General features: G+C 36.4%; 1 protein-coding gene across 5 annotated transcripts; it reads left to right on the top strand.

The window, feature by feature from the left end:
• The first annotated feature begins 802 nt into the window (after positions 1-802).
• On the top strand, positions 803-13511 carry LOC104088019 (valine--tRNA ligase, mitochondrial 1-like). 5 transcript variants are annotated; one of them, XM_070187778.1, is made up of 22 exons: positions 804-1000; positions 1502-1607; positions 1693-1757; positions 2289-2348; positions 2615-2784; positions 2916-2988; positions 4094-4159; positions 4235-4318; positions 5405-5482; positions 5734-5817; positions 5920-5999; positions 6159-6216; positions 6302-6604; positions 6704-6874; positions 7733-7932; positions 8328-8697; positions 9200-9451; positions 9537-10037; positions 10500-10606; positions 11347-11446; positions 11897-12045; positions 12596-13511. In XM_070187778.1, the coding sequence occupies exons 1-22, from the start codon at positions 884-886 to the stop codon at positions 12843-12845; spliced, it is 3444 nt and encodes a 1147-aa protein (XP_070043879.1). In that variant the 5' UTR covers positions 804-883; the 3' UTR covers positions 12846-13511. The 5 variants fall into 5 exon arrangements, with proteins under 5 accessions (XP_070043880.1, XP_070043879.1, XP_070043878.1 ...); XM_070187777.1 differs by having other exon boundaries at positions 805-1000; positions 8292-8697; XM_009592623.4 differs by having other exon boundaries at positions 838-983; positions 1680-1757; positions 8292-8697.
• Positions 13512-27610: the final 14099 nt, after the last annotated feature.

Here is a 27610-nt window from a genome sequence, read left to right as displayed (position 1 = left end):
ACCTACTTTTAATTTTACTTTTTAATTTTATATTTCTACTTTTACTATTTTTTTAATTCCCATCCGAAATTGTTTTAAAAAAATTTAATTAATTAATATTTTTTAAAATGCTTTTTAATTCATTTTATATAAAATAAAGATAAAAATAAAAATAAAAATAATACTAATAGTAATAATTGACCTTTTAAATTATTATTAATTTTTACCCTAAAAAAATATAACAAAGCTAAAAAAATATATATATATATATTAAATTTCTGAAAATATTTACATAGTAGAAGTTGATAAAAATTCAAATATAGGCAAAAATTAGGTGCTCACAACAAGTTTGAAATAAAAAAAGAACTTGCAAATTATAAATACAATTTTTTTTCATCTTCATTGTATTCTATTATCTTTAAATTCTAATGGAATATTCAAATATAAGGATTTTAAAGCCTTTGCATCCTTTATTCAAATACTCCTTTTATAAGATTATTTTTTTGTTTTATATTTTTACTTTATCTTAATATAAATTACGGTAGTTATACAAAATACAATTTATTTTTAAAAATAACCCGGCCCGACCCCATAGGCCCGTAACCGTTTTGATTCATTAAATCACCCGATGGGCTCGAACTCGATAAAACCGATTGGGAAAAACCGAAATCGGCCCAGATTGATGACCGGCCAGTCACTTTTTTAAGCAACCCGGCCCGACCCGGCCACATATCACCTTTAGTTTTTTTTATGCCAATTAATTGGGTGCCTTCTAACCCGGTGCCAAATTTCCTTTTTTAAACCGACCAGTTAGCTTTTGGATTTGTATTAGCGAGAATTTGTAATTTCGACCTTTAGCCTTTGTCAAGGCCACAATGTCGGTTCAAGCAAAGAGATTATAAATATGCTCCTTTACACGCGACAGCCAGCATATTTACAAACGGAGTTGCAAAGTTGGTTTCCTCCTTCTGCAACAGCCAGCATAGTTACAATTTACGAACAGAGTAATTTCGCCTCCCAGGTTCTTTCTTCTCCTTTATTTGTTAATTTTAAGGTAGCTCTAATGATTCAGTGTTTTTCTAAAGATTATGTGTGTGTGTTTGAATTTCTATTAATGTTAGGTTTAGGTATTCTTTGTTCTTTTGTCATGGAGGACCCAATAAAGAGCTCTGAAGCTTTTAGTCTTTTGTTCCGAAAGGTTTGATGTTGTTGTGGGGTTGACAGTGCGAGTATCTGTTCGTTCTCTTTGAGTGGTCTTGGTTAAAAAAGTGAAGCTTTTGTTATTGTGCTTTTGAATTATTTAACTTTATTTTTTCTTTTGGATATGGACTGTTTTGTAAAGTGAGCTCATAATTTTGTAGCACTGTGAATTTTCATTACTTTGTGTGTTTTTTGGTAAATATTTTTTTGGGGTGGATATTTTGCTGAATCTCTATTGTCATGAGGGTCTGCATGCTTTCTTCGTTCATCATGGCACACCAATAAGAAGCTAAAAGTTTTGTCTCCTAATGGCTTGCCTTAGGTCTTGTCAAGGCCTCCTAGACTGAGTCAACCTCCTCCATCAGCCGCGGATTCTTCGTCCTCTTATGCGCCATTGTATTTTCACTTCTACAGCCGATACGATGATGGTAAGAATCAAATTTTCTGTTTGGTTTTCTTTATTGTGTTTTTGGTTTTAGAGTGACTTGACTTTCTAATAGGTGGCAGCTGCAGCAACATCAGATGGAAAGGAATTAACTCTTGAAGATTTTGAAAAGAAAAAGAAAAAGGAAGAAAAGGTTTGTTCGATACTTTTTTTGGTTTTGTTGCGAAGGGTGGTTCTTCACAATAAACCGTGTCCAAACATTAGTTCCTTGTTAAATCCAAATATTTTTTGATTTATTCAAGTATATTGTTTCTAACTTAGGATTGACACAGTTAATTGATTGATTCAAAATATTCTAAAATGGATACTCCTTCCGTCCCGCTTTATATGGTGATGTTTGATTGGCGATGAAATTTAAGAATGAAAGAAAAACTTTTGAAACTTGTGATCTAAAACTAGTCTTAAATATTAGGGTAAAAAAAGGAAAATTTAGAATTTGAACTTAAATTAGGTGATAAATTGGGACATAAAGAACCAGACACACGCCTTCTTGGATATAGTAGGAAGAGGAGGGATTATGCTACTGCTAGTAGCATGAAACACTGTTGGCTTTCTAGATAGTATTGTTTAAAATCTTTTTTGCGCTTTTAATGTATTTACTTTTAATGTGTGTGCTGGTCATACATTTACTAAGTGTTTCTTTTGTGTTTATTGGTTGTGATAGGCTAGAGAGAAAGAACTGAAAAAACTCAAGGCTGCACTAAAAGTGGAAGCAGCAAAACAGGTAAAAAAAAAAAAACTATTTTTGCTTATTTATCTAGTTATGGTTGATACTTGTGTATTTCATAAATGTCTGTGTTGGTGGAATGGCTTAGTTGTTTCTGTTATGCCATTCTCTACATATTCTTTTCAAAGGAAAAGAAATTACTGAACTCTTGGTGCAGCTATTACAAGACCTTCAGCAAGCTCACATAGTGATAAATTATGAAAGTTGATTCTAGTCTTATCTAATTTATTTAAGCTTCTCTGACATGGTTCGTCTGTATTAAGGCACAAGCTGCTTCCAATGTGTCAAAGAAGGATAAGAAGAAGAACTCAAAAATGGAGGGTGAAGAGGAAAATTATGAAGATTTTGTTGATCCAGGGACACCCCTGGGAGAGAAGAAGCAGCTCTCCCGTCAAATGGCAAAAACTTATAGTCCCAGTGCTGTAGAGAAATCGTGAGTATGAAATTGTTTTTTTTTCTACCTTTACGTGCTACTTATATTTCTTTTAAAGAAATACTAGCAATTCAGGAAAGAGTGCTCTCTTGTTAGCACACTATCATGATTCCTTATATTAACTTGAATAGGTGGTATGCATGGTGGGAAAAGTCCAATTTCTTTGTTGCTGACCCAAACAGCTCTAAGCCAGCTTTTGTGATTGTAAGTTTACCATCTTACTTCATATGATGTTCTAGTTGAAGATGTTGGTATGAATGAATATATAGGACATATAGGAACTATGTGTACTTTGAGTTCGTAGAGAGCTTTTTAAGGTGAAGCACATGTTGGTATCTCACGACATAGCAATTTTTAGTTATGTTATTCGGACTCTTCAAAAATGTTGTTGGGTATGTGTCGGATCCTCCAAATTTAGTGCATTTTTGGAGGATCCGACACGGGTGCAACAACACTTTTAGAGAGTCCGAGCAACATACATTTTTACTTGGGATGTTAACGTTTGAATATATGTAGTTATAGAACCTTTTATTTGTTATCTTACCGTGCTTTGGTGTTCATGATGTAGGTTTTCGAAATCATTTTTTTGCCCTCTTTCTCATGAATAGCAAAAATGCTCTAAACAAATAGAGGAAAGTTGTATTTGCTCATTTTCCTTGAGTATTCTTCGATAGCTTTGTCAATATCAGCCTCATTTCTCTAGGATTTTAAAGGGGAAAATGTTATTACTTCCAATCAGAGGGAAATCTATTTACTCTTTTAGTTTCTGATAATGTGTTATTTTACTAATACAGACTAGTATCAAGTGTGTGCTGATAGTTTGAGAAAGGAGTAGAGACGAATGTTACATAGATTTTGCAGTGAGCTAATTAAGTCAAACATGCCAGTCAAAATCATTTACAAAAACCATTTTGTTCCAAAAAGAAAGCAAAACAGAAGAGTTGAGTTTAGGACTAAGTATATCCTTTTCGTCTTCAAACATTTTGGGGAGGCTTTTTCTCCTGATTACCCACCAATACCCACGACCAAACTGTTGCCTGGATGGAATTCCGAGTCATCAATAACACTCCATTTACTTATTTACAGTTAATGTGCATATGCGCCCAAAAGCTAAAATAAAGTTTTTCCAGAGTATTATAATGGTGGACTTAAGTGGTATCATCTCATCTGAGACAATCACTTGGTGAATTGTATTGCTTAATAATTTGGAAGGGGAAATAAACTGTGATGAAAGTTTTGCTTGGTATTGTGTACCTTGTCTAACTTGGACTCCTTTTCCCAAGCTGCTTACCTGTTTGCTTATATGCAGGTCTTGCCCCCACCAAATGTGACTGGCGCTCTCCATATAGGACATGCACTTACAGCTGCCATCCAGGTATTAGAATCATCGAGCCTAGTATAGAGTGTTCATCTATTTGTACAGATTTTATATTTTACCTTTATTTTGCAGGATACAATTATTCGTTGGCGGAGAATGTCTGGATACAATGCCTTGTGGATCCCAGGGATGGATCATGCTGGAATCGCAACCCAGGTTGTGTCTCAAACATGTCAAATCTTGGCATTACCAATTTTCTTGTTTGAGGGTGTTTGGCTAAGCTTGTAAGCCACTCAAATTAGCTTATAAGCACTTTTTAGCTTATCTATTCGTTTGGTAAAAATATTGCTTATAAGCCAAGTGTTTATAAGCTAAAATCAGCCCAGAGCCATAAGCTGGTCACCCCAACTTATGATTTTTCAGCTTATAATCACTTTTAGTTTGAGCAAGAACTTTATCATTTTATCCTTAGTAACTTTTATACTTTCTAATATATTTTACTAAACTAACATGCCTAATCTTCTTCAGCCTCATTGTTTCATCTTTTTCCCGTCCCCCTTCGAAACCAAGCTGCAGTTCTCTCTCTCTCTCTCTCTCTCTCTCTCTTTCCCAACAAGCTGCTATTCTTCTAGTGTATCCTTTTGTTTTGCAACCAAGTCCAAGGTGCTATTTATGATCTGTGTCAAAATATAAACTAAAACCAATTGGAGACGCCAACATTATTTTGTCTACTAGTGTATTTGTATGTATTTCATATAGTATCTTGAAAAATAACATAAGAAAGATAAATAGCAACTAACATGTTTTAAATAATGAAAATGATTCAAATAGGCATATTTTATGGAATTGTTTACCATGATGCGATATGACAGCTCAGGATATTTGTAATATGAGAATTTAAGTTTATCCAAATCGAATTATTTAACTTTCTGGAGAAAATCTTAAAAAGATTTTTTATTACGGTCTTACGGAACGACAATTACTTAGATACAGTCATATCATCAGAACTTGAATAAATTTTTACTTATAGAGGATTGTTGAAATTGCTGTCTTTTTCAAGATGAATCAGAGTCAAGGACAAAATTGCTACTAAAAGTTAAAAAAAATAAGATAGTGCCTTATGTCAGTTTACTGTTCCTAAAACGCTAAATTTTTTCCCAAAGATTTGTTAGGGATTTGAAACGTGGTATAGCAGGGATTTTAAGGCTATTCAATTATTTTTACTTACAATAACATGGTCGTTTCTGCTCTTTGCATTCCTATATGCTATTTCTAATTCTGTGTCGTGGATGCTGAATCTAGGTTGTTGTGGAAAAGAAGATCATGCGGGAGAGGAATTTGACTAGACATGATATTGGTCGGGAGAACTTCGTATCTGAAGTGAGTATATGCTGCGAAGTGCTAACATCCTTTTAATGTCTTTAACTTATCTTAGTGTTATCATTATTGGCTTTTCATTCTCATCAAAAATCACTTTACTGGCTGTAGTATCCTTCCAATTGTTGCCTTGCCTGCTTTGTCAGTCTGAGACAAGGTCTCTGCTGAAGAGTTGAATAAGGAAGCCAAGTACTAATTTTTAACAAGTCATTGCACCCATATATTTATTAATTGTACTTGTTGATGTTTTTTAGGTCTGGAATTGGAAGAATGAGTATGGGGGTACTATACTGAAGCAATTACGTCGCCTGGGTGCGTCACTTGATTGGTCTCGTGAGGTATGAATCGAGATTTTACCATTTTCTTCGTTAGTCGAGAAAATCCTGAAATTATTATAGTTATACTTATATATTGTGCTCCAACATGTTCTCCCAAATCAGTGCTTTACCATGGATGAGAAAAGGTCTAAGGCTGTTACTGAAGCATTTGTTAGGCTGTCCAATGAAGGTCTTATATACAGGTAGGTAGCTCTTTTTCTTCCTCTTTTGTTTGCCTTCTCTCCTCGTTATGTGCATGTGAATGTCTTCTTGCCTATGCGTGGAAGCTACCGTTTTCTTTGCTTGCGTAAGTTTTTGAATTGGTTTTGGCTTTGTATTAACTTTAATTATCATCTATCAAGGGCTCCACGTATGGTGCATTGGGATTGTGTCTTGCGTACCGCAATCTCTGATATTGAGGTGAGCAAATCGCCCTTCATGATCAAGTTTTAGCTGGTGTAGTAAATACTCTATATACACTTTACAAGCTGCTTTCTGTTTGTAGGTTGAATACACAGACATAAAAAAGAAGACACATTTGAAGGTCCCTGGATATGAAGAGCCTGTGGAGTTTGGGGTACTGACATCATTTGCTTACCCCTTGGAAGGCGGGCTTGGTGAAATCGTTGTGGCAACCACCAGAATTGAAACTATGCTTGGTGATACTGCTATTGCTATACATCCTGAAGACAAAAGATACTGCCACCTTCATGGGAAATTTGCTATTCATCCATTCAATGGAAGAAAGCTTCCAATAGTTTGTGATGAAATACTTGTAGATATGAACTTTGGTACTGGTGCTGTTAAGGTACTTTATATCATTATATTTTGAATGTTAAGGAACAATTGCCTCTCTCTCTAGATATTCATCATTGCTTTTTGGACCATTCTTTGAATATCCTTGCAGATAACTCCAGCCCATGATCCAAATGATTTTGAGTTTGGACAGCGTCACAAACTTGAATTCATAAATATTTTTACTGATGATGGGAAAATAAATAGCAACGGGGGTGCAGACTTTGAAGGAATGCCTCGTTTCAAAGCTCGTGTCGCTGTGGCTGAAGCTTTAAAGGAAAAGGTACCTTCATAACTTTATGTACTGTCCTAGCTGAAATTGAAATGCTAATGGACTTGTGTGCATGTATTGATGTATAGAAATTTGTCAAGTTTATGAGGTCTTGCATTTAAAAAATCCATAAATATCTTCACAAAAAATTTGATGCAAAATACGTAAATAGACACTGATAGTTGGACCAAACTCTCAGTTGAACACTTCAACTTACCCAGTTGGATGTCCTGGAAGTAGAAAATGTCATTTATCAGGGCGGAGGTTGTGATTCCCTATTGCATCCATTGCAACCAACATACTCAGAACTAGGGAAACTAATACTCGAATGTCGTGAGCTGCATTCAGCTTATTAACAAAATTAATGCCATAGGGTCTCAGTAACAGAGAATCTATTTGCAGATCTCCAGAACCCTGGGTAGCGGTTTTCCATCTTTGAACTTCTAGTTCGATGAGTGCCCCAGCCTAGCTGCTTTGTGTTTCTCTTTGTTAACGTTGTTTACATGAGCATATAATAAACGAGTCAAATTAACACCTTATACTTCAGACCTAGTAGAATTCAATGACTTAAAGTGAGATGGATTTTGAGTATTTAATTACTTGGGATTGGGTGAGTAACATTCTGTTCCAACTTTTTCTTTTTGACATGTAACATCTTGTTTGAGTTTAGCTTTACGAGTTCATGAGGCTTTTGAATTGTTCTTAAGTTTCTTACCTATGAATGTGGGTTACATTTGAGGATAACCTCAAGAAGAAGCTGTGTTATGTAAACATGGGGTATAGTACGTAAAAAATAGTATCCTGGGATAACTGGACGAAACTTAGTTGAGTTGACTGTGGCTTAGATGCGATGTCTGAATTGTGTTACAGGGTCTCTACAGGGATGTCAAGGATAACGAGATGCGCCTTGGGATTTGTTCAAGAAGCAATGATGTAGTGGAACCTCTTGTAAAGCCTCAGTGGTTTGTCAACTGCAAAAGTATGGCCAAACAGGCTTTGGATGCTGTGATGGATGATGATAACCGGAAGATGGAGATCATCCCCAAACAATATGCTGCTGAATGGAAAAGGTAATGTTGGATCTGGCCCCCAAAAATGCTTTGGTTAAATGAATGCAAAGGTTTAAATGAGATGCTAACTTGTGTGCCCCACTGCCCTCCCCATATTTGAACTAATGCATTTTGGAGGGACTAATGACTGCTTTAGGTTCTTCTGATTGTTATTCTCTTTTGTTCGTGGTGGAAAATGGATACTCTATCATTTACTTTTGTGCAAGTATCGCATCAGATATAGATGCGAAAAACTTGGTTGTGGTTTTTCTATGGAATTTAAACATAAAAACCCTGTACATTTTGTTTTAAGCCGTTTATTTTTTCTTGATTCATCATTTGATTAAAAATATGTTGTCCTCCATGTGATGGACATGCAGATGGCTTGATAATATTCGTGATTGGTGCATCTCAAGGCAGCTTTGGTGGGGTCATCGAATTCCTGCTTGGTATGTGACACTGCATGATGATAAGCAGAAGGAATTTGGTGTTTGTGATGATCACTGGATCGTCGCTAGAAATGCAGAAGAGGCTCGAGATTTGGCTTGTAGGAAATTTCCAGGGAAGGCGATTCTTGAGCTCTCTCAAGATCCAGATGTGCTGGATACCTGGTTTTCATCTGGTCTTTTTCCATTATCTGCACTGGGGTGGCCAGATGATACTGCAGATTTAAAAGTTTTTTATCCAACGTCCGTTATTGAAACTGGACATGATATTCTCTTCTTCTGGGTTGCACGTATGGTGATGTTGGCGATAACACTGGGAGGTGATGTACCATTTATGAAGGTTAGCAAATTTCATCATATCCCTCATAGAAAAAGCCAATTTTTCTTATTTATGCTATAAGTGGAGTATGATCCTAATCTATTTTAAGAGCAGTTGATATCTTTTTCACGAAAGTGGCTATGTTTCCACGATCCATGGCTTTTTCAGTGCTTAAAACAGATTTTTAAATGGAGTACTACTGAAAGTTATTTAGTAATCTGTTTTTATCTACTTGCCAAAAAACTAAAGAATCTGTGTTTTATCGACATGATGCGAAAAACTTTATTATGTGTCTCACAACGGACACTAGTTGTGTGAGGCTTGTTTTTGTCTCGTAAATTGGTGGACCCAAATCGTACACTTTTGGGTCCATGGGTCCACTAACTTGTGAGACAAAAAGAAGCCTCGCAGCTAATGTCAGTTGTGTGAGGCCATATTTACTTTTTTCACATGAAGCAGTTAAGTAACTTGAACTTTCTGTTGAGATCAAAATAAATCTTATTCATTTTAACATACTTTGCAGGTTTATTTGCATCCAATGATCCGTGACGCACAGGGACGTAAGATGTCCAAATCATTGGGAAATGTTGTTGATCCTCTTGAAGTTATTAATGGAATTACCCTTGATAATCTTCACGATAGATTAAAGGAGGGTAACCTGGATGCCAAAGAAATTGAGAGTGCAAAAGAGGGACAGGCAAAGGACTTTCCTAAGGGTATTCCTGAATGTGGGGCAGATGCTCTTCGATTTGCCCTAGTCTCATATACTGCTCAGGTTTGTAACATTTCTTAAAATTTAATAAGATGTTCCTTTTTTACTTTCTTTGGATATTACTAATTTTCTTAATTTGTCCTTCCAGTCTGATAAAATCAATCTGGATATCCAGAGAGTTGTTGGGTATCGTCAGTGGTGTAATAAACTATGGAATGCCGTTAGGTTTGCCTTGAGTAAACTGGGTGAATATTACATGCCTCCAACAAATATAGTTCCTCGTGAAATGCCTTTTATCTGCCAGTGGATACTCTCAGCACTTAACAAGGCCATAGCGAAAACTGTCTCATCCCTGGAATCTTATGACTTCTCCGATGCAGCAACAGCAGTATATTCGTTTTGGCAGTTCCAGTTGTGTGATGTGTTTATAGAAGTAATCAAGCCATACTTTGTTGGTGATAATCCAGAATTTGTATCTGCAAGAAGATTTGCTCAAGACACCCTGTGGCTTTGTTTAGATAACGGGTTGAGATTACTCCATCCGTTTATGCCATTTATCTCCGAAGAATTATGGCAGCGTCTTCCAGCTAGCGGAAATTCCATAAAGAAAGAATCTATTGTGATAAGTGATTATCCTGCAACTATAGAGGTATGCTTTAAGCACAAATGTTAAGTTCCAGAACTAGCAAATAGATATGTTACCTCTGTTGGTGGCTGTCAAGTAAATTCGATGTATGCTTCCTCTTTTTATTTGACTGAGGTCAAAGTTTAGCTTTTTCTTCTGATCTTTTCGGCATTGGTTTTGGTGTGATGTTCGAGTCTTAATGGTTACTCAGAGCTGTATGGGATCAATTTCTGAACAATCATATGTACATAGTAGGCATCATGCATGTACATTGTTAAATTTTTCATAAATAAACCTATGTAGGCAATTTGTTTTTCAAGAATATGTATTTGGAATAGGTTAACTTGCTTTGAGGGTCTAAAAAAGGTAGCTTATCAAGATGAGTCTAGTAGTGGAAAACAGGACTTAATATAATGCTTGCTAGCTGCTGCATGATTGTTATATTATCTTTTGACACTGTTGCTCTACATCTGTTCACTTTTTCAGGGCTGGAATAATGATTGGGTAGAAGCTGGGATGGAAAAGGTGTTGTCCATTGTTAAAGGTCTGAGGTCGAAGAGGGCATTGTTGCCTCCGAAGGAGAGATTCGCAAGGTAAACGCTCTGCCGTATCTTCTGTCTTCCAGGTGAACTTATCTTTTCGTATAAAGAGCATTTCAAGTGCCATTTTCTGGTTTCTTTTGCTATCTCTTCGAGGGAGTCTATATGGTGTCCAATGGTGTGTGATCTCCATGTTATAAAAGCTCTATGTTTACTATTCATTGTCTATTGAGCATTAATAAAAAAATTTCATCACTGATGATGAGCATGTGCAGTCCACACAAGATTGTTAAAGTATCATAGGGATCACTTTTGAATTTAATGTCCATCGAATATGTGGTTGGTCCATATCAGTTTTGTGATTATTAGACCTGTGAGAAGGTTGAATTTACCTTTGAGGTTGGTCTTAATGCAACCTCTCAACTTAGTTGTTCGTAATATCTATCTTCAGTACCCATCTTTAGAAGATTAGAATTTGCTACTTCAGCTTTCATACTGCTTTAATTGTTGTTTGTCTGTTGAGTTGTAATTTCTTTAGGGACCTTTGCTAAATTCCACATATATAACGTATGGTACTTGAGCAAAGGATACCAGCGTGCTATGATCTGTTTGATTATGTGTTGGTGAATCATTCAGTAAGTGATACACCTTTTGATGATGCACGCAAGTGATCGTTAGAGAGATTGATATGCTAGGCTTTCTTTGTATTGCTTGATATGATAGTTTGTTTTGAGAAGGAAAAAGCTGTTTCATAAAACATTCAGCAGAATGACTGGTGATCTTTCTGTCCTTAGGCGAAAAGCATTTGTGCTTTGCTGGGCGGATGATAATGTGGAGTTCATACGAAGCCGCAAAATGGAGATTTGCACTTTAGCTGCGTTGTCATCTTTGCAGGTATCTCTTTCTATGTCTGGCTTGGTTCTTTTTGATATGAAACTTCTTCGTTTCCTTTTCCACATGATATGAAGCTGGAAATAGCAGAAAAGACCATGTGATTATCAGTTAAAAATGATAAGGCCATGCCCGATCAATATCACGAGTGACCATCCTATGCTTTTCATTTTAGTATAGGTTTTCTTTTGGTGGGGGCAGTGGTTGGTGAGGCAAATAGAGGTTCAAACACTAAATGTGTGGATGGTTGAACTGGGTGGAAAATTACGAATGACCTCGGTAACCCTAATAGAGGACCAGCAGAGACTAGTGCCCTTTTAGATATCGTATGTAATATGCATATGAGTCGACTTTTTAGTGGCTATTAAGTTGGAGGGATGGGATATGCATGTATTTTTATTATATTTTCTTATTTTTCTTACAGCCCACATTTCTTGCATTAATTTTCTTCAGGTCTCAAGTAACGGTGATACAGCTCCGACTGAATGGCTGATAGAGGTTGTGGATGAGTCTGTCACGGTTTTTCTTGAGGGAGAAGGGACTACTTGTGACCCAGTGGCTGAAATTCAAAGGCTCATAAAGAAGAGAAAAGACACTAGGAAGTAAGTGAATTTCATATTCTGGTGCTATTGTTTGCAAAACTTGATTATGCCTTTGAATTTCTCCTTGATGCTATACTATCTGATTTTTCTATCGAACAGAAGTATACTAGACACTTTTCCTTTTGAATCTGTATTTAAAGCATATCAGCTTTGAAGAGACAGGAAATTGGTGTTTGTCGTCTTTGAGTCACTGAAACTTTGGGCCCCAAAGTTTCAATCTGGTCAGTTGCAGAGGTCATTGAACTACATCGAGGAAGATGTTGGGTATCAATAGATATTAATATACATATGGCATGGTTTTTCTTTTATAATGGGAAATCATGTTCCTCTATCCCTCCCTCGTGTCTGCAAGTCAGTGCTTTCAATTAGTGCATCCATTTGAAGAATAGTGCAAGATGCAATTTGGCCTTTTGTCATTCAGTTGTTTTTGTTCAAAAGTGGACTTCGGCCTCAAGTGGATATTGTGAAATTTGAGTCAGTTTATAATATGAAGTTTACAAGCTGTTCAATTTGCCATATAATGATGTATCAACTCTTTCTTCTTTTGCAGGCAATATGAAAACTTAAACAAAATGATGAGTGCCTCTCGCTACAAAGAGAAAGTTCCGCTTAACATCCAAGAAGACAATACAGTGAAACTCTGTGTCCTAAGGCAAGAATTGGAATCATTTGAAGATAATATTCGGCGTTTTACACCTCATATTGATCCGCGAGTACTGAAATTACTGGAAAGAACTCATAGCGCGCGATTGGAGGCGCAGGAACGGGAATCTTTTGAAGGACCTAGTACGTCTCTATAATCAAGTTGAGGTACTATCTAAGTTGCTCCGACATGGCAATTTAGGTGCCGCACCCGTGTCGACACGACACTAGTATGGGTGTGGGTATGGGATCTGTACCGGATTTGGTCAAATAATTTTGGGTACTTTGATCACAACGGACGGAAATATTCGACACGAGATACAATTTGATTCCCAAAATCAGAACCAAAACTAGGATAAATTTGAAGAAAATAGCATACCTTATCTAAGAAATTAATTCTTTACTTATCTATAATTTGAGAATAAAAAGAAATCGACACTTTACAAGCTATACTTAAATATTTCACAAAATTTATCATAATTTAAAAATATTTTTATATATATTTTTGAATTATTTTTAGTTGGATTCCTGCACCCGTATCCGTACTAGGATCCATATCCCCGAATCTTAAAATTTACATCTCGAAGGATCCGACCTTTAGATCCGCACCCGTGTCGAACACCCGCACCCGTGTCCGAGCAACTTAGGGTACTATAATTGTAGTGTCTAGAGGTTGTTCCGGAAAACACCATTCGGAAGGTCACCGACTTTTCGGTTTTGCTTTAATTCTTTTTAAGTTAACTACTATTAGAATAACGTTAAAAATTTATTAATTATTGTAATACTTGTGTGAATTTAAATTATATTTTCATTTGTTGCTTGGATTTTTTGTGTTTAATTTAAGTGTTTTTATCCATTTAGCACCAGTTTTCTCATCATAATTCAAAAAGAAATTGCATCTCAAATACAAATACATTTTTACTGTTGTAAACTTTAATTTACGTGATTTTATCCCCTCTCTTTGTTCCTTGTCGATTATTGTGTTATCCATGATTTAGTATCATCATCACGTGATCATTCTTATTGAAGAGGCTCATCGCTGTTCTTACTTTTTTTGCTTCCCTTGTAACCTGACATAAATATATATTTGTTGCGAGTAAATTTTGGTAAATATTCTTATAATGTAATTTAATTTTGAATGTATTCATTGTATTTTTGAATCAAGCACTTATATTCTTTATATTATGAAAGTTTTACACTTACAGCCCCTATGAGGTATATGTTTGACCACGTATATTAAAATATGATTATCATAATATAAGTTAAACTTACAAATAAGGGGTCTTTATTTATTATTCTAGTGAAATCTGTCGTAAAGGATAATTCTTTTTGAATTTTTTATTTAAGCTTTAGATATAGAAGAGTATAACTATTTTTTGAAATATATGTTTCTTTTGACTCTTAAATGGAAACGAATGCAATTTACTTATTAAGGCTTTTACGAAGGCAAAATAGATTGACAGCCCGTTGAACTTGTCTAACTTTCCACTTTGGCACTCGATCTTTAGCTCGTTCTATTTGAACACTCAATCAGTTTTTTTGTTCTTTCTTTTCTCCTTAAACTTGTCTCTACTTCAATTTTATTGAACACTTTAATTGGGTCTTTTTTTTACCCCTTGGGAGCTCCTCACTTAACACCCTTGGTGATTCAAACCCACGACCTTTGGGTCGGAAGTAAGGGTGGCAAGTGGACCGGTTCGGGCCCGATCCGGACCCGCACGCTAAGTGGGTCGGGACCGATAGGACCGCTAGAGGTGGGCTTGGGCCGGTCTCGTGGGCCGATTTTTGCCTAGGAACCGTTAGGACCGAGACCGGACCGGTCCCTTGGCGGGCCCAACAGATATTTTTTATAAACTTTTTATAATTACACTTTTTCCCTATTTTCAACTATAAATACCCCCTCATTCTTTCATTTTCTAATAAAATCAATATCAATCTATCACAATCTCTCTCTAATTTTCTTTTATACTTAATAATATTGCTTACTTTATTCCAAAAATTAGTCAAAATATATTGAGGTTGTTACAATTTGTGAAACATTTGTGAAGTTGGTGAATTGAAGTCTTCAAGTCTTCAACGATAATCAATTTTCAACAAGTTATTCGTCAATTCGGTAAACTCGTTCCAACTCTTAAGTCTATTATTATGGCACATCTTGATTAGTTCATTTTTCTTCTCAATGGTGGTATTAGCACCTTGTTGTGCTCATTCCATAGGGGGGAGGAAGACTAAGAAAGATATTGCCATATTTTTTATTGCTATAATAAAATTACAAGGCATTGCTTTGAATATCTTTTTACAATATTTTTGTCTTTAAATTTGAATTAAAAAATTAGATCACAATTCTATAATAAATTTACAAGGCATTGCCTTAGATATTTTTTTAACATCTTTTTGTCTCTAATTTCTATTTAATTTTTTTAAAAAACTCACTACTAAGCCGTTGGGCCCACTTATCCCACTTAGCACGATCCGTTTAGCCCGGGACCATGAATTCATGGGCCCGATCCCGGGTCGATTCCTACAAAAAGACCGTTTAGTCCGGAATTATTTAGCCCGTTTAATTTAGGATCGGGACCGGCCCGGGACCGCAGCCCACGATACCGGCCCACTTGGCCCGTTAAGGACCCGACCCACTTACCACCCCTAATTGGAGGTGGAAGGTGCTTATCACTTTAATCAAGTATTACTATGTCATTTAGATATAAAATTAATAAGCAGGCAAACATAAAAGAAAAGCGGGAAGAGGACGAAAAATTTACGGAGAAAAGATCTTTAGGGAAATGCATAGAAAAGAAATGCAGAAACATTAAAAAAACTTCTAAATCTAAAAGAAGGAAGCCAAAAACTTTCAGGAAAGCCGCTGATCTGAAAATTTGAGGAAGAAAAAAATTCATATTGAAATGCTATTTTTCCGGCCAGAATTGCAACAACCAATCGAATCTTAAAAACGAGAAGAAAAATGAGAAGTTTATGGTAGTTGTTGGATTTAAAGGTGGTGGTGATGGTATGCCCATATCTGAATGAGGATACACTAGAAATCGATTGAACAAATCTAAGAAATTAGAAAAAGAGAATTTCACGGTTAATTTTATTCGGCAAAAGCTTTTCATAAGTATGTGAGGTTTGTTTTTTTTGAATGATTTCACACGCTTGAAAAATGTGAAAAATAACTGCCTAGCCTTTTGTGTCTAAATGACACAAAGACCTGATTAAAGTGGTCAAATGGAACGTAAGTTTGAGTGCCAAAGTAAAATGTTTAAAGGACTGTCGATATACTCTCCTTTTTAAGAATGGAAAAAAAATATAATCTTATCGATAGAGATACCCAGCCTGCCTTTTCAAATACGAGTGAGTGAGCGCTTTTTTTTTTGGGTATGAATAAATGAGCTCTCCATTTATTTTCAAGCTTCCTCTTCAAACCGACCTATCGCTCTCTATAAACACTTGAATAGATGATGAAAATACTGTATCTATTATTGAATGCCTCAATGAAGTTAAATACAAGTTACAGTAACTATCTTTCTAGAGTTCTATGTAAACCAAATAACTGAAGAATCCTATCTAAATCAAAGGGATAACTTTGAATACCTAACTATAATATCATCTAATCTAGAAGATAAATGTAATCTAATCTAAAGAGATGAATAGTAAAAACAAACTGATAACTACTAGTAACAAGGACCGTTGATCCAATACGCCCCCCTCAAGTTAGGCTATGTGTCACTAAGCCTAACTTGAACAATTGCATTCAAAGGCCGGTTTGGCTAGTACTTTGGTGAGCATATCAGCTAGTTGGTCAGCATAATAAACATGAACAACTCGAACCACCTTTTGTTCAACATGGTTGCACACAAAATGAAAGTTCACCTCAATATGTTTCATGCGACTGTGAAGGCCCGAATTCTCACTTAGATAAGTGACACCAATATTGTCACAGTAGATTGTAGGGGTATCTCTGACAGGAAGTTTCATCTCAAGCAATAGGTTTCTGACCCACAATAGTTCGGCAAGTGCATTGGTGACAACTCTAAATTCAGCTTCAGTTGATGAGCGAGCTACAATTTTTTGCTTTTTAGAGGACCAACTGATAGGATTGCTATCAAGAAATAGAATATAACCAGATGTGGGAGATCTATCAGTGAGATCTCCAGCCCAGTCCGCATCAGAGTACATGCACAAATTGAAATCAAAATTTGGGGACACACGTAGGCCAAACTTGATCGTACCACGAAGGTACCTAAGAACTCGCTTCACAACTTTCCAATGAAAATAATATGGTGATTGCATAAATTGGGATAATTTATTGACTGCATAAGATATGTCCGGCCTTGTAAAAGACAGATATTGAAGTCTGTCCAGGACTCGACGGTAGCGAGTCACGTCAGTTAACAGAGCCCCATTATTGAGTTTGAGCAACTCAGAAGCACTCACTGATCTGTTTGCGCTCTTACAATCAGCCATCAACTCATCATTCAGGATTTCATTGATATAAGTGGCTTGCGAGAGAATAATGTCATCAGTGTTTCGAACCATCTCAACACCAAGAAAATAATTGAGATTTCTCAAATTTTTAATGGAGAAGCGAGAGGCAAGAGAGGCTATAACTTCATTGACAGTGATGGGGTTGCTGCTGGTCACTATTATGTCGTCAACATATACCAAAATAAACATGAAACCAACATGACTAATTCTGATGAATAAGGAGTTGTTAGATTCGGCCTTAGAAAATCCCATGTGGGCAAGATGGCCTTTGAACGCATTATACCAAGCCCGAGGCGCTTGTTTCAGGCCATAGATTGCCTTGCGCAACTTACAAATATAAGTTGGATTATCAACACAAGCAAAGCCCAGGGGTTACGTCATGTACACTTCTTCTTCAAGATCACTTTGAAGAAAATCATTGTTGACGTCGAATTGACGAACTGAAGGGCAACAACAAGTATGATTCGTACATTAGTGGGTTTAACCACCAGACCGAAAGTCGAGTGAAAGTCAATGCCCAACCTCTAAGTGAATCCTTTTGCAACTAATCTCGCCTTGTAACGATCAACTGACCCATCTGCTTTCCTTTTAATCCTGAAAAGCCACTTACATGAAACAACATTCTTAGAGGGGTCATATGGAACTAGTTCCCAAGTATGGTTTTTTGGTAAAGCATCAAATTTTGAACTCATGGGTGCTTTTGGGCTTGTTTAAAGGTGTGTGGTACAAGAGATGGTTTTGAGTAGGCTGGGTAATCAAAAATCTGTTTTGGTTTCTGGATGTTATTCTGTGAGCGGGTGACTATACGAGTTGGAGGGGTGGGTATGTGTGGCGGAGCAGGGGGAGGTGCCATTGAAGTGGTTGATTTGGGGTATGGGGAACGACGATGGTATACTATCAGAGATGGAGTGGGGATGTGAGGCGGATTGGTTGATGAAGTAGGTGATTTTATAGAGGGATTAGAGGCTTAAGGTCTCACAGTAGGCGCAGGGGATGGGTCTGGGCAGCAGGGGTCTTGGGCAATTAGTGTTGGATGAGGAGTAGTACACATACCTGGAGTAGAACTCTGTGAAGGAGGGGAATCCGCATCTGCCGCTGGTGGTACGCCAGATATGGTGGACTGAGGCATGTTCAATAGAGAGAGGGGAGGAGGTATCATTATGGGCTAGGAATCATCTGTTACGTGGGGGATGGGTGTTTTAGTGAGAGGGAGCAAATCAAAACTAGGGGAAAGATTGGGGGTGGAACTGGGTAAATCAACAGTAGTGGTATTTGTCCAATCTAACTTAGTGGTCTAATAGTAGTATTAGAGAATAAACTTTTGAATGGAAAATTATTTTCAAGAAATTGTACATCTCGTGGTAAATAAATTTTTGAAGAAATAGGATCAAAGCACTGATGACAATGATGGGACAAAGAGAACCCGAGATATATACATGGTTTAGACTTGGGTTCAAGTTTAATTTTTAGAGTATGATTTAAGCCAGTGATACCATAAACATCCAAAAGTCCTTAGAGAGGATAGTCAGATGACTTGCCAAATAATTTTTCAAACGGGGAGGACTTATTCAAGAGTGATGTGGGTAGGCGATTAATTAAATACACAACATGGTGACATGCGAAGGACCAAAAAATCGGTGGAAGAGACGCCTCATATAAAATTATTCTTGTAGTTTCAATAATATGATGATGTCTACGTTCAGCAAGAGCAACTCTTTGAGGCGTATAGGGTGGGGTGGAAAGATGTTCGATACCATGAAGCGAGAGATAAGAGTCAAGACTTTTATACTCTCCCCCACAATCAGTGTAAAGCGATTGGATTTTGGTATCGAAATATTTTTCTGTTAAAGGGTGGAATTTTGAAAAAGCTCTTTGACTTCACTTTTATTTTTTAGTGTGTAGAGCCACATGTATCTTGTGTATTGGTCAACAAAGATGCAATAATATAATTTTTTTATCAATGGACAAAACATAAGAGGGCCCCCACAAATCACTAAAAATAATTTAAAACGTTTTGGACATTTGCAAAGTTAATGTGTGAAACGGATGCCGATGGGATTTATTAGACAAACAGAAATTACAATAATGAAATTTATCTCGTTCAACAAATGGTAGAGAGAATTTATTCAAGACATAATTAATAACTCTAGAATGCGGATGACCCAGTCTTTGACGCCAAGTGGTTAGAGAGGTTGTAGTGGTAGACATGTGAGCTTGTGGATGTGAATTGGCCACTCATACAGTCAATTTTTCTTCCGGCTGTACACCAACAAGGTTCGCGTTTTCAGATCCTTCACAACAAAAAAGAAGGGAAAACAATCAACAGATGTTAGATTATCATGACATAACTTGGATACAGATATAAGATTGCGTTTAATGGCTGGAGCACATAAAGTATGATTTAGCTTAAAAACATTATTTGATGCTTGTAACTGAGTAGAACCAGTATGTGAGATGGAAATTTTGTTACCATCACCCATGAAGACATCCTCGTTACCGTGGTACAATTGTAGGTTATGCGGCTCCGTTGTGATGTGATGTGTGGCACCAGAGTCAACTATCCACGGGTTAGCAGTAGTGTTGAAGCCTGTGATGTAATTGACTTTAGCCTCAAAGTGATTGTATGACTTGGATCGGCAAACACTTGTAATAGCGCCAATCTTGTTGCATAATTGACAACGAATAACAGCAGTGATGTTATTGTTTGGGGGATGATACTAGCTGGTAGTATTGGGGCGAGTATTCTGGCGCCATGGTTTAGAGTTGTTGTTATTGTTGTTGTTGTTGTAATATTGTCGGCGATTGTTGCGACTGTTGGAGTTGTTGTTTGACTTGTTGTGAGTGGCAATCGCTGCTGTGATAGGACCAGTGGTTTTCTTAGCTTCCTCATGATGAAGAAAGAGCTCATGGTCAAGCAGCTTTTCATATAGTTCTTCATATGTAGTTGTAGTGTCACGTATGGCAGCGGAGATCTCACAAAACTCAGAGCCAAGTTCACTGAAGATTTTGACAATGAGTTCGGAATTAGTGACAGGGGCACGTGCAATAGCAAGTTCATTTGAAAGGGACCGAATACATTGAAGGTACTCGGTGATAGGAGTGGTGTCTTTGGTGATTCGGGCAAGTTGATCACGAAGACTGAAGATTCGGGTTTGGGACTTGTTTGCGTAGGAAGTGTGCAAAGAGTCCCAAGCCTGTTTTGATGTGTTAGCAGCGGCAACTCTGGAGGCTATGGTAGGGTCAACAGAAGCCATAAGAGCATTTTGAATAAGTTGATCCTGACGGAACCAAAGGGTGTAAGCATGATTAGGGGTTGTTTTTGGTTCCAAAAGTGGTGCTCGGAATGGGAGCTGGGGTGGATCCATCAAGATGACCATAGAGGTCATGACCATGCATAAGCATGGAGAACTGAGCTTTCCAAGTAGCAAAATTATGACTGCCACTAAGTTTGATAGGTAGTTGGGAAGCGGGGTTGAATTGAACTATGGTGATGTTACCAGCAGTGTTGTCGGCATTGACAACTCTGGTTGTGTTTCCATCTTTCGTCATTGGAGAATTTAGTGTGTGAAAAAGAAATAGGATCATGCTCGTTAGAGTAATATAGGTCATGATACCATATAAACACTTGAATTGATGGAAATACTGTATCTATTATTGAATGCCTCAATGAGTTTAAATACAAGTTACATTAACCATCTTTCTATAGTTCAATGTAAACCATCTTTCTGAAAATGTTAGAACAAATAGGTTTTGGGCAGAAATGGATCAATTGGATAAAATTCTGTATCTCTACTGTTAGATTCTCCATTCTCATAAATGGATCTCCTAAAGGCTTCTTCCCTGCTTATAGAGGTCTAAGACAAGGTGATCCCTTATCTCCCTTCCTTTTCATTATAACCATGGAAGGCCTGAACAACATGATTAAGGCAGCAAAAGTCAATGGATGGGTTAAAGGTTTTGAGGTTGACAGGAATGGATCGAACAGTCTAGAGATCACACATCTCCAATATGCTGATGATACTCTAGTCTTCTGTGATGTTGAAGAGGAGCAACTGAGGTTTCTGAGGATTATCTTGGTTCTGTTTGAGGGAATCTCAGGACTCCACATCAACTTGAGAAAGAGCCATATTTATCCCATTAATGAAGTTTATAATATAGAGCAACTGACATTTGTACTGGGAGGAGAAGTAGGGTCTCTACCTACTATTTACCTTGGGATGCCGTTGGGTGCAAGATCTAAATCCAAAGAGATTTGAAACTCAGTTATTAAAAAATGTGAGAAAAAGCTATCAAGGTGGAAAGCACAATATCTATCAATGGGGGAAAGGCTAGTCTTAATCAACTCAGTATTAGACTCACTTCCTACTTACATGATGTCCTTGTTCCCAATTCCAACCGGAGTTATACAGAGATTAGACAAACTCAGAAGATCCTTCCTTTGGCAAGGGAATAAGGAAAAAAAGGTCTTCCATTTGGTCAAATGGAAATCCCTCACAGTGGCGAAAAGGCAAAGTGGTCTGGGAATCAGAAACTTGAAGAATCAAAACAAGGCTCTCAAAATAAAATGGCTATGGAGATATTCTCAAGAATCCCAAATCTTATGGAGCAAAGTGATCAAAGCTAAGTATGGTGAGGAAAATAACTGAGTGTCAAAGAAAGTCAGCACATCATATGGAGTTAGTGTGTGGAAATCCATCAGGGTACTTTGGCCTACAATGAAGAATCACACTTTCATTAGAGTGAATAATGGAAGGAAAACATCATTCTGGAATGATAACTGGTTGGGACATAGATTCCTAAAGGAACTTTACCCTGATATGTTTGGTTTGGCACAAAACCAATAGAAGACAATAGCTGAAATGTGGACTTCTCAAGGCTGGGAACTCACTCTTAGAAGACTATTGTATGACTGGGAGATAGCAAGATTAACTGACCTCTACAACAAGCTGGAAGCATTCAAAGGAATACAGGAAGGGGTGGACTCACTTTGGTGGCAGAGGCACAACAGAGGGGTCTATCAGGTGAAGGCAACATATAGGATTTTGAATCAAAGTGATCTACAGATAAATGATTGGCCATGGAAGCATATATGGAAAACCAAGATTCCCTATAAGGTAGCTTGTTTCACTTGGCTATTAGAAAAGGAGGCTGTCTTAACCCAGGATAATCTCATAAAAAGAGGAATCTCTTTGTGTTCAAGATGCTTTCTATGTGGGGAAAATGCGGAGACAGTTAGCCATCTATTTCTACACTGCAAGATAACATACCAACTATGAAAAGTTTTTATTAGTCTAAGGGGTATTTCATGGACAATGCCCCTGCAGGATTACTGAAGTTCTTTTTAGTTGGGAAGAAGCTGGAGCTGAAGCAACTAACAGAGATAGATGGAGGACTGTTCCAGCATGCATCTGGTGGACAGTTTGGAAAGAAAGGAATGCTAGATGTTTTGAAGACAGAAGCAACTCAGTGCAGAAGATCAAACTCAATTGTATTCTTCTTTTTTGTTTTTGGTGTAAACAGATTTACACAGAAGATACACTGTCAATCCTAGACATACTAGGATCTTGCTAGGATTACACACTAGCACATCCAGCTAGCATTTACGTGTAAAAATGATTTTCAGTACAACCTATGTACTCACTTTATTAATATATACTAACGTTATCAATTCAAAAAAAAAAAAGTTCAATGTAAACCAAATAACTGACGAATCCTATCTAAATCAAAGGGATACCTCTGAATGCCTAACTATAATATCATCTAATCTAGAAGATAAATGCCATCTAATCTAAAGAGATAAATACTAAAAACAAACTGATAACTACTAGAAACAAGGACTGTTGATCCAATATTCTCCGGCATGAAAAGGTTTCTTTCGTAATCGCTCTCAATAGATAAGACTCAATTACTACACACATGAATTTTCATCTAATTAAGTAATTTAAGACAATTTAAAGAGGAAGAACAAATAAAAATAAAAATAAAAATAATGTATTCTTATATAATAAAATTTTATAATTAAAACAATAGCTTACGTGTTTAAAGTGTAAGAAAACAGATAGTACTACGAGTTAGGAGGGTCATTTGAGCACATAACAATGTTAGTTATATATATGCAATTACTATTACATATTGGTATTTGTCTAGGCAAAATAAGTTCATAAAGTGCCTGCCCAGACAGTTGCAGTAGCGATCACCGGAGGTACTACCAAAATCCTCAATCTTTCGAAAAGCTTTCCTCAGCTCCTTTTTTTGCCAGTAGATCCGCTTCCCAATTTTTTTTTTTTTTTAATCGAGGATCTCCACTCAAAGATAATAGGGGCATAAATATTTGGCTTTTGTCAATTATTCTAATTACCTCTATGTAAATATCTATTGGAACTAAGTGTTCCAATTCACTCCGAAACTATTCCGAAACCAATCCAATTACCCCGACAAGTCACATAACCACAAATGAACATAAAAAAAGCGATACATAGGGGAACGAGACTACAATACACAAAATGACCGACCGAGTCGTTACAGGAATAAAGCATAACCACCACCAGAGTGCACGATAACCCCTGCCAAAAGTTACTATTTATATAGTCATTTCAAAACATAACAATTTCCATAGAGGGCACAGTGGATTGTGAACGTAACCAGTAGGCCAGAGATGACTCATAATACTGATAAATACTACTTGACGAGCATTTTTGTTAGTGGTGTCTGCCTATAATAATATATGAAACAATAAATTTTCATTCAACAATATATTTTGAAATATCATCACATGTAAAAATATTAAAGAATGGTGATAGATAATTAAGAATAGATTATGTATATTACGGTAAGGGACTTACATCAATTGGTCCTCTTGCATAAGTATCACATGATTTAGATTACCACATAACTGTATCATAGTGTTTTGAAGAAGAGTTCAAAAGTGAGACATAACAATGCAAAACTTGGTGGCATAACTATCATATATTTCAATTCTTTCAACATCAGCATGCAACGTCTTCTCTACCATCATGCTCAATATCCAGAGCCCATTATCGACAAACCATTATTGCTATAACCAATCCCAATAATCTATCAGCAACAACTTGCATTCTGAATGCATCATAGCTTTCCATAGAAGGCCACGCCTTCTGCACTTAATTCAAAGATATGAAGTACTTCTAAGCGGTAACTAACACATGTTGCACACAATTAATGGAGCAAAATTGTCCACACAACTTTTATATTTTGTGATTATCAGGGAAATCATTGTGCGGCCTAGGATAGATGATTTAGAACAGCCTGAATAAAGGCCATCTTCCATCCCACCATCACTGTCCATAAAAAACAATGGCATGTAAGATTGATCTATAACTTATTCATGATTTATACATGAATGTTCAGTAAAACGATAGTTCGTCATCGAACTTTTAGTAATGTATAAATCATCTATAGTTTCCTTTTCTTTATGACTATTGTTACCTAATTAGGGCTTCAATGAGTACTAATCCATTTTGACTCACTTCATTGTCTTTTTTCTTTTCAATTAGAAATATTAAATAAAAGCAGGAATAGAATTTGTCAATCATAATCCCCATCCAATAAATTACTTAACATGTGAAAACATAGTTAATCAATGGACATTGTCTTCTTAAATTGAAGGGGGGAGGTATTTGGAAGCAAATCACAGCAGGCAACATTTATTTGATGCACATGGAATAATAGAAGAAATTACAACTTTCAGGTCTCAAAGGTAGCCAAGAACAGTAAAATGAATCGAAAATATGAGGTAACATATTGATTGTCCTTTTTTATGATTAAGAATTTCGAAATCTCATATTCACATGCACAAATGATGTAGCTTTGAGGTAAAAAAAAAAAAGGAAAAGTCGCACAAGTCTAGCCCTTTCACATGTCAATAAACTGATTTCCTTATTGGTTATTACCATCGACAACTTTATAATAAGACATTTTATCTTGTCTCTACTTACCTTCTTTTCAATTGTGTTAACTCACATGAGAACTGACATTTTAGTCTGCTACTGATAAAGATTCAAACAGTTTTACCTTTATTGATTTATAAAAAGAACTTTTAATTAGACTTTTCTTTAAGTTGAATTTATTAGAAATAGAAGGGTGAAAATAAAGATAAGAATGAAAAAAATTAAGATTGAAAAAAATTAGTGCTTAAAGTACTTTCAACTATTCACAACATCATTATTTTCTTGGCTCTCTTGGCCATACTTATGATTCATCATTCATGGCACGTTGGTCGTATTTCGTATTTCACATTTTTCATTCCTTGACTTTCCATGATCATCATCACAAACAACAACATATAGAATATTTCAGAAATAATAATTTTAAGTTCATCAGTAGTGGAGGTTTCAATCACAATAGATCACTTTCCAAAGTATGGAGCACAATGACTTGTGATCATAACACAAGTTAAAAATCATAAACGAGTAATACACAATATCTTTTTGAATTACATCTTCACAGAAGGAAATACACAGTATCTTTTTGAATTATCACAGAAGGAAATACACAATTTCAACTGTTGAGTATGTAAGAACTCAAATCACATCGAAAATATTCATAAAGATGAGCATGATAATTTACGATTTAAACACGACTTCAAATCAAATGCACTAGTTACAACAAACAAGACCACATTTTATATCTCACCCTCAGTTCTTTCACTTTCAAACATATTTATAGATCATCATCGATAAGAGCATTTGGAATCAAGGCCTTAAGCATAAATATGAACAATTAGGGTCTTAGGCGCATTGAGTTTTCTTTTATAATTGGGCATAACAACTTGCAATTTAAACATGATTTGAAATCATACTATCTCGACATATTGGTCACACTAGAATACATTCCCGACGGAGGACACAAGACGATAGGAGAATTTGGTGCACATTTTTAGTATATATCTTCCAACACAAGCATAATTGGAATAGTCAAATATATAAGGAATGATTCGGAACATGGGAATTAGGAACTTGGGCCAACCATACTTGAAACTTACGGGCACATCATGGAATTCGATTTCAAAAGAGAAGTTTAGCCAACATACCTCAAATTCGCCCCTTAATGATACTACAATGGTCCACTACACTAAAAAACTTCAATATAAAATAGAAACATTCAATGGGACCAATATTAGTAACAAATTCCATAATTTAGGCCATTTAGGCATTTTATCAAACAGCTAGTAGGCATAAATCTCTACATTTCTTAACTTTAGAATTAGTTCATCCAACTACCACAATTTACCAAGAATTATCCCACCATCATTCTTAAATAATTTATAACTTCCAACATCACATGCATGACCATCCATCCACACCCAACCAATAAAATTTCATCAAATAATCACCTTTCAATCTCTACAGTGGCTAAGTTTTTAAATTGAAAACATATGGCTTCCAATCACCATCTCATAGGTTCGAATACTTAATTATTACTCATATTCCCATAATAAACCCATGCATGTAAGTCTAAGGGTGTATGATTACCTTTTGGAAGAAATCTTGCAAAACCCTCCCTTGAGTTCTTGAAGAAATTTATTGAAAATCTAAGGATTTCATGGTATATTGAGTTAATTCTAGTGTGGAAATGATAGGATTCAAACCAAGATAATGGGGATTTCTCACCTTGAAGATGGGAGGAGTTGGGGGTCTTGAGAGAGTGGAGGAAAACTTCAAAATTCGTCCAAGTGAAATAGGGAAAATGAGCCCCCAAAGTGATTTATAAAGACCTTAATTTGGGGTGTGCTCGGTCTGGCGAAGTGAGCTTCACTTCGTTTTCCATAACATTCAAGATAATACATGATCCACGCCCGGTCTGGCGAAACGAGCATTGCTTCGCATGTCCGCCAAAATAACATGGTGGTCTGACTTTAGTAATTTGATCATAACGTTTAGTAGGAAAGTCCAAATGACGAACGACTTGATGCATTGGAAACTATACTCAAAGGCCTACACTTTGGGGGGGGGGGGGGAATTCATTGGAACTATATTATATTATGAGAGTTATACCCATTAAATGTCAAGTGTTGTGCAAATTTGGACATCTATTCCACTTAATATTTCCAACTCGTTCCAAACAACTTCTTCCCACTTACGAACCTCCTTAATATGTTCCAAAACACTCTCCATATATATTTTCAAGTCAAAATAATATGGTTCTATCCCATAGGTCTCCTTTAGAACTCAAAGACATTATTCCCAGTTATTGTTGGTGCACTATAAAGTCTTAAATCATTAGCTAATTCTACGTGGCCTTACATCCTCCCCCGGTTAGGATCATTCGTCCTCGAATGAGTGTTAAAGTCCGCTCAAAACACCCAACATAATTCATCTCTTCTTTCACACATCTCAGGCCTCTAAATTTTATTTTAGTTTTTACTAACTCCTAATTTTTTTCAGAAATTTCGGCAGAGTTT

The sequence above is a fragment of the Nicotiana tomentosiformis genome, chromosome 10 (assembly GCF_000390325.3).
Source record: "Nicotiana tomentosiformis chromosome 10, ASM39032v3, whole genome shotgun sequence".
Taxonomy (NCBI): Eukaryota; Viridiplantae; Streptophyta; class Magnoliopsida; order Solanales; family Solanaceae; genus Nicotiana; species Nicotiana tomentosiformis.
The sequence above is the reverse complement of the archived record's forward strand: the minus strand, read 5'-3'. Positions and strand labels throughout refer to the sequence as shown.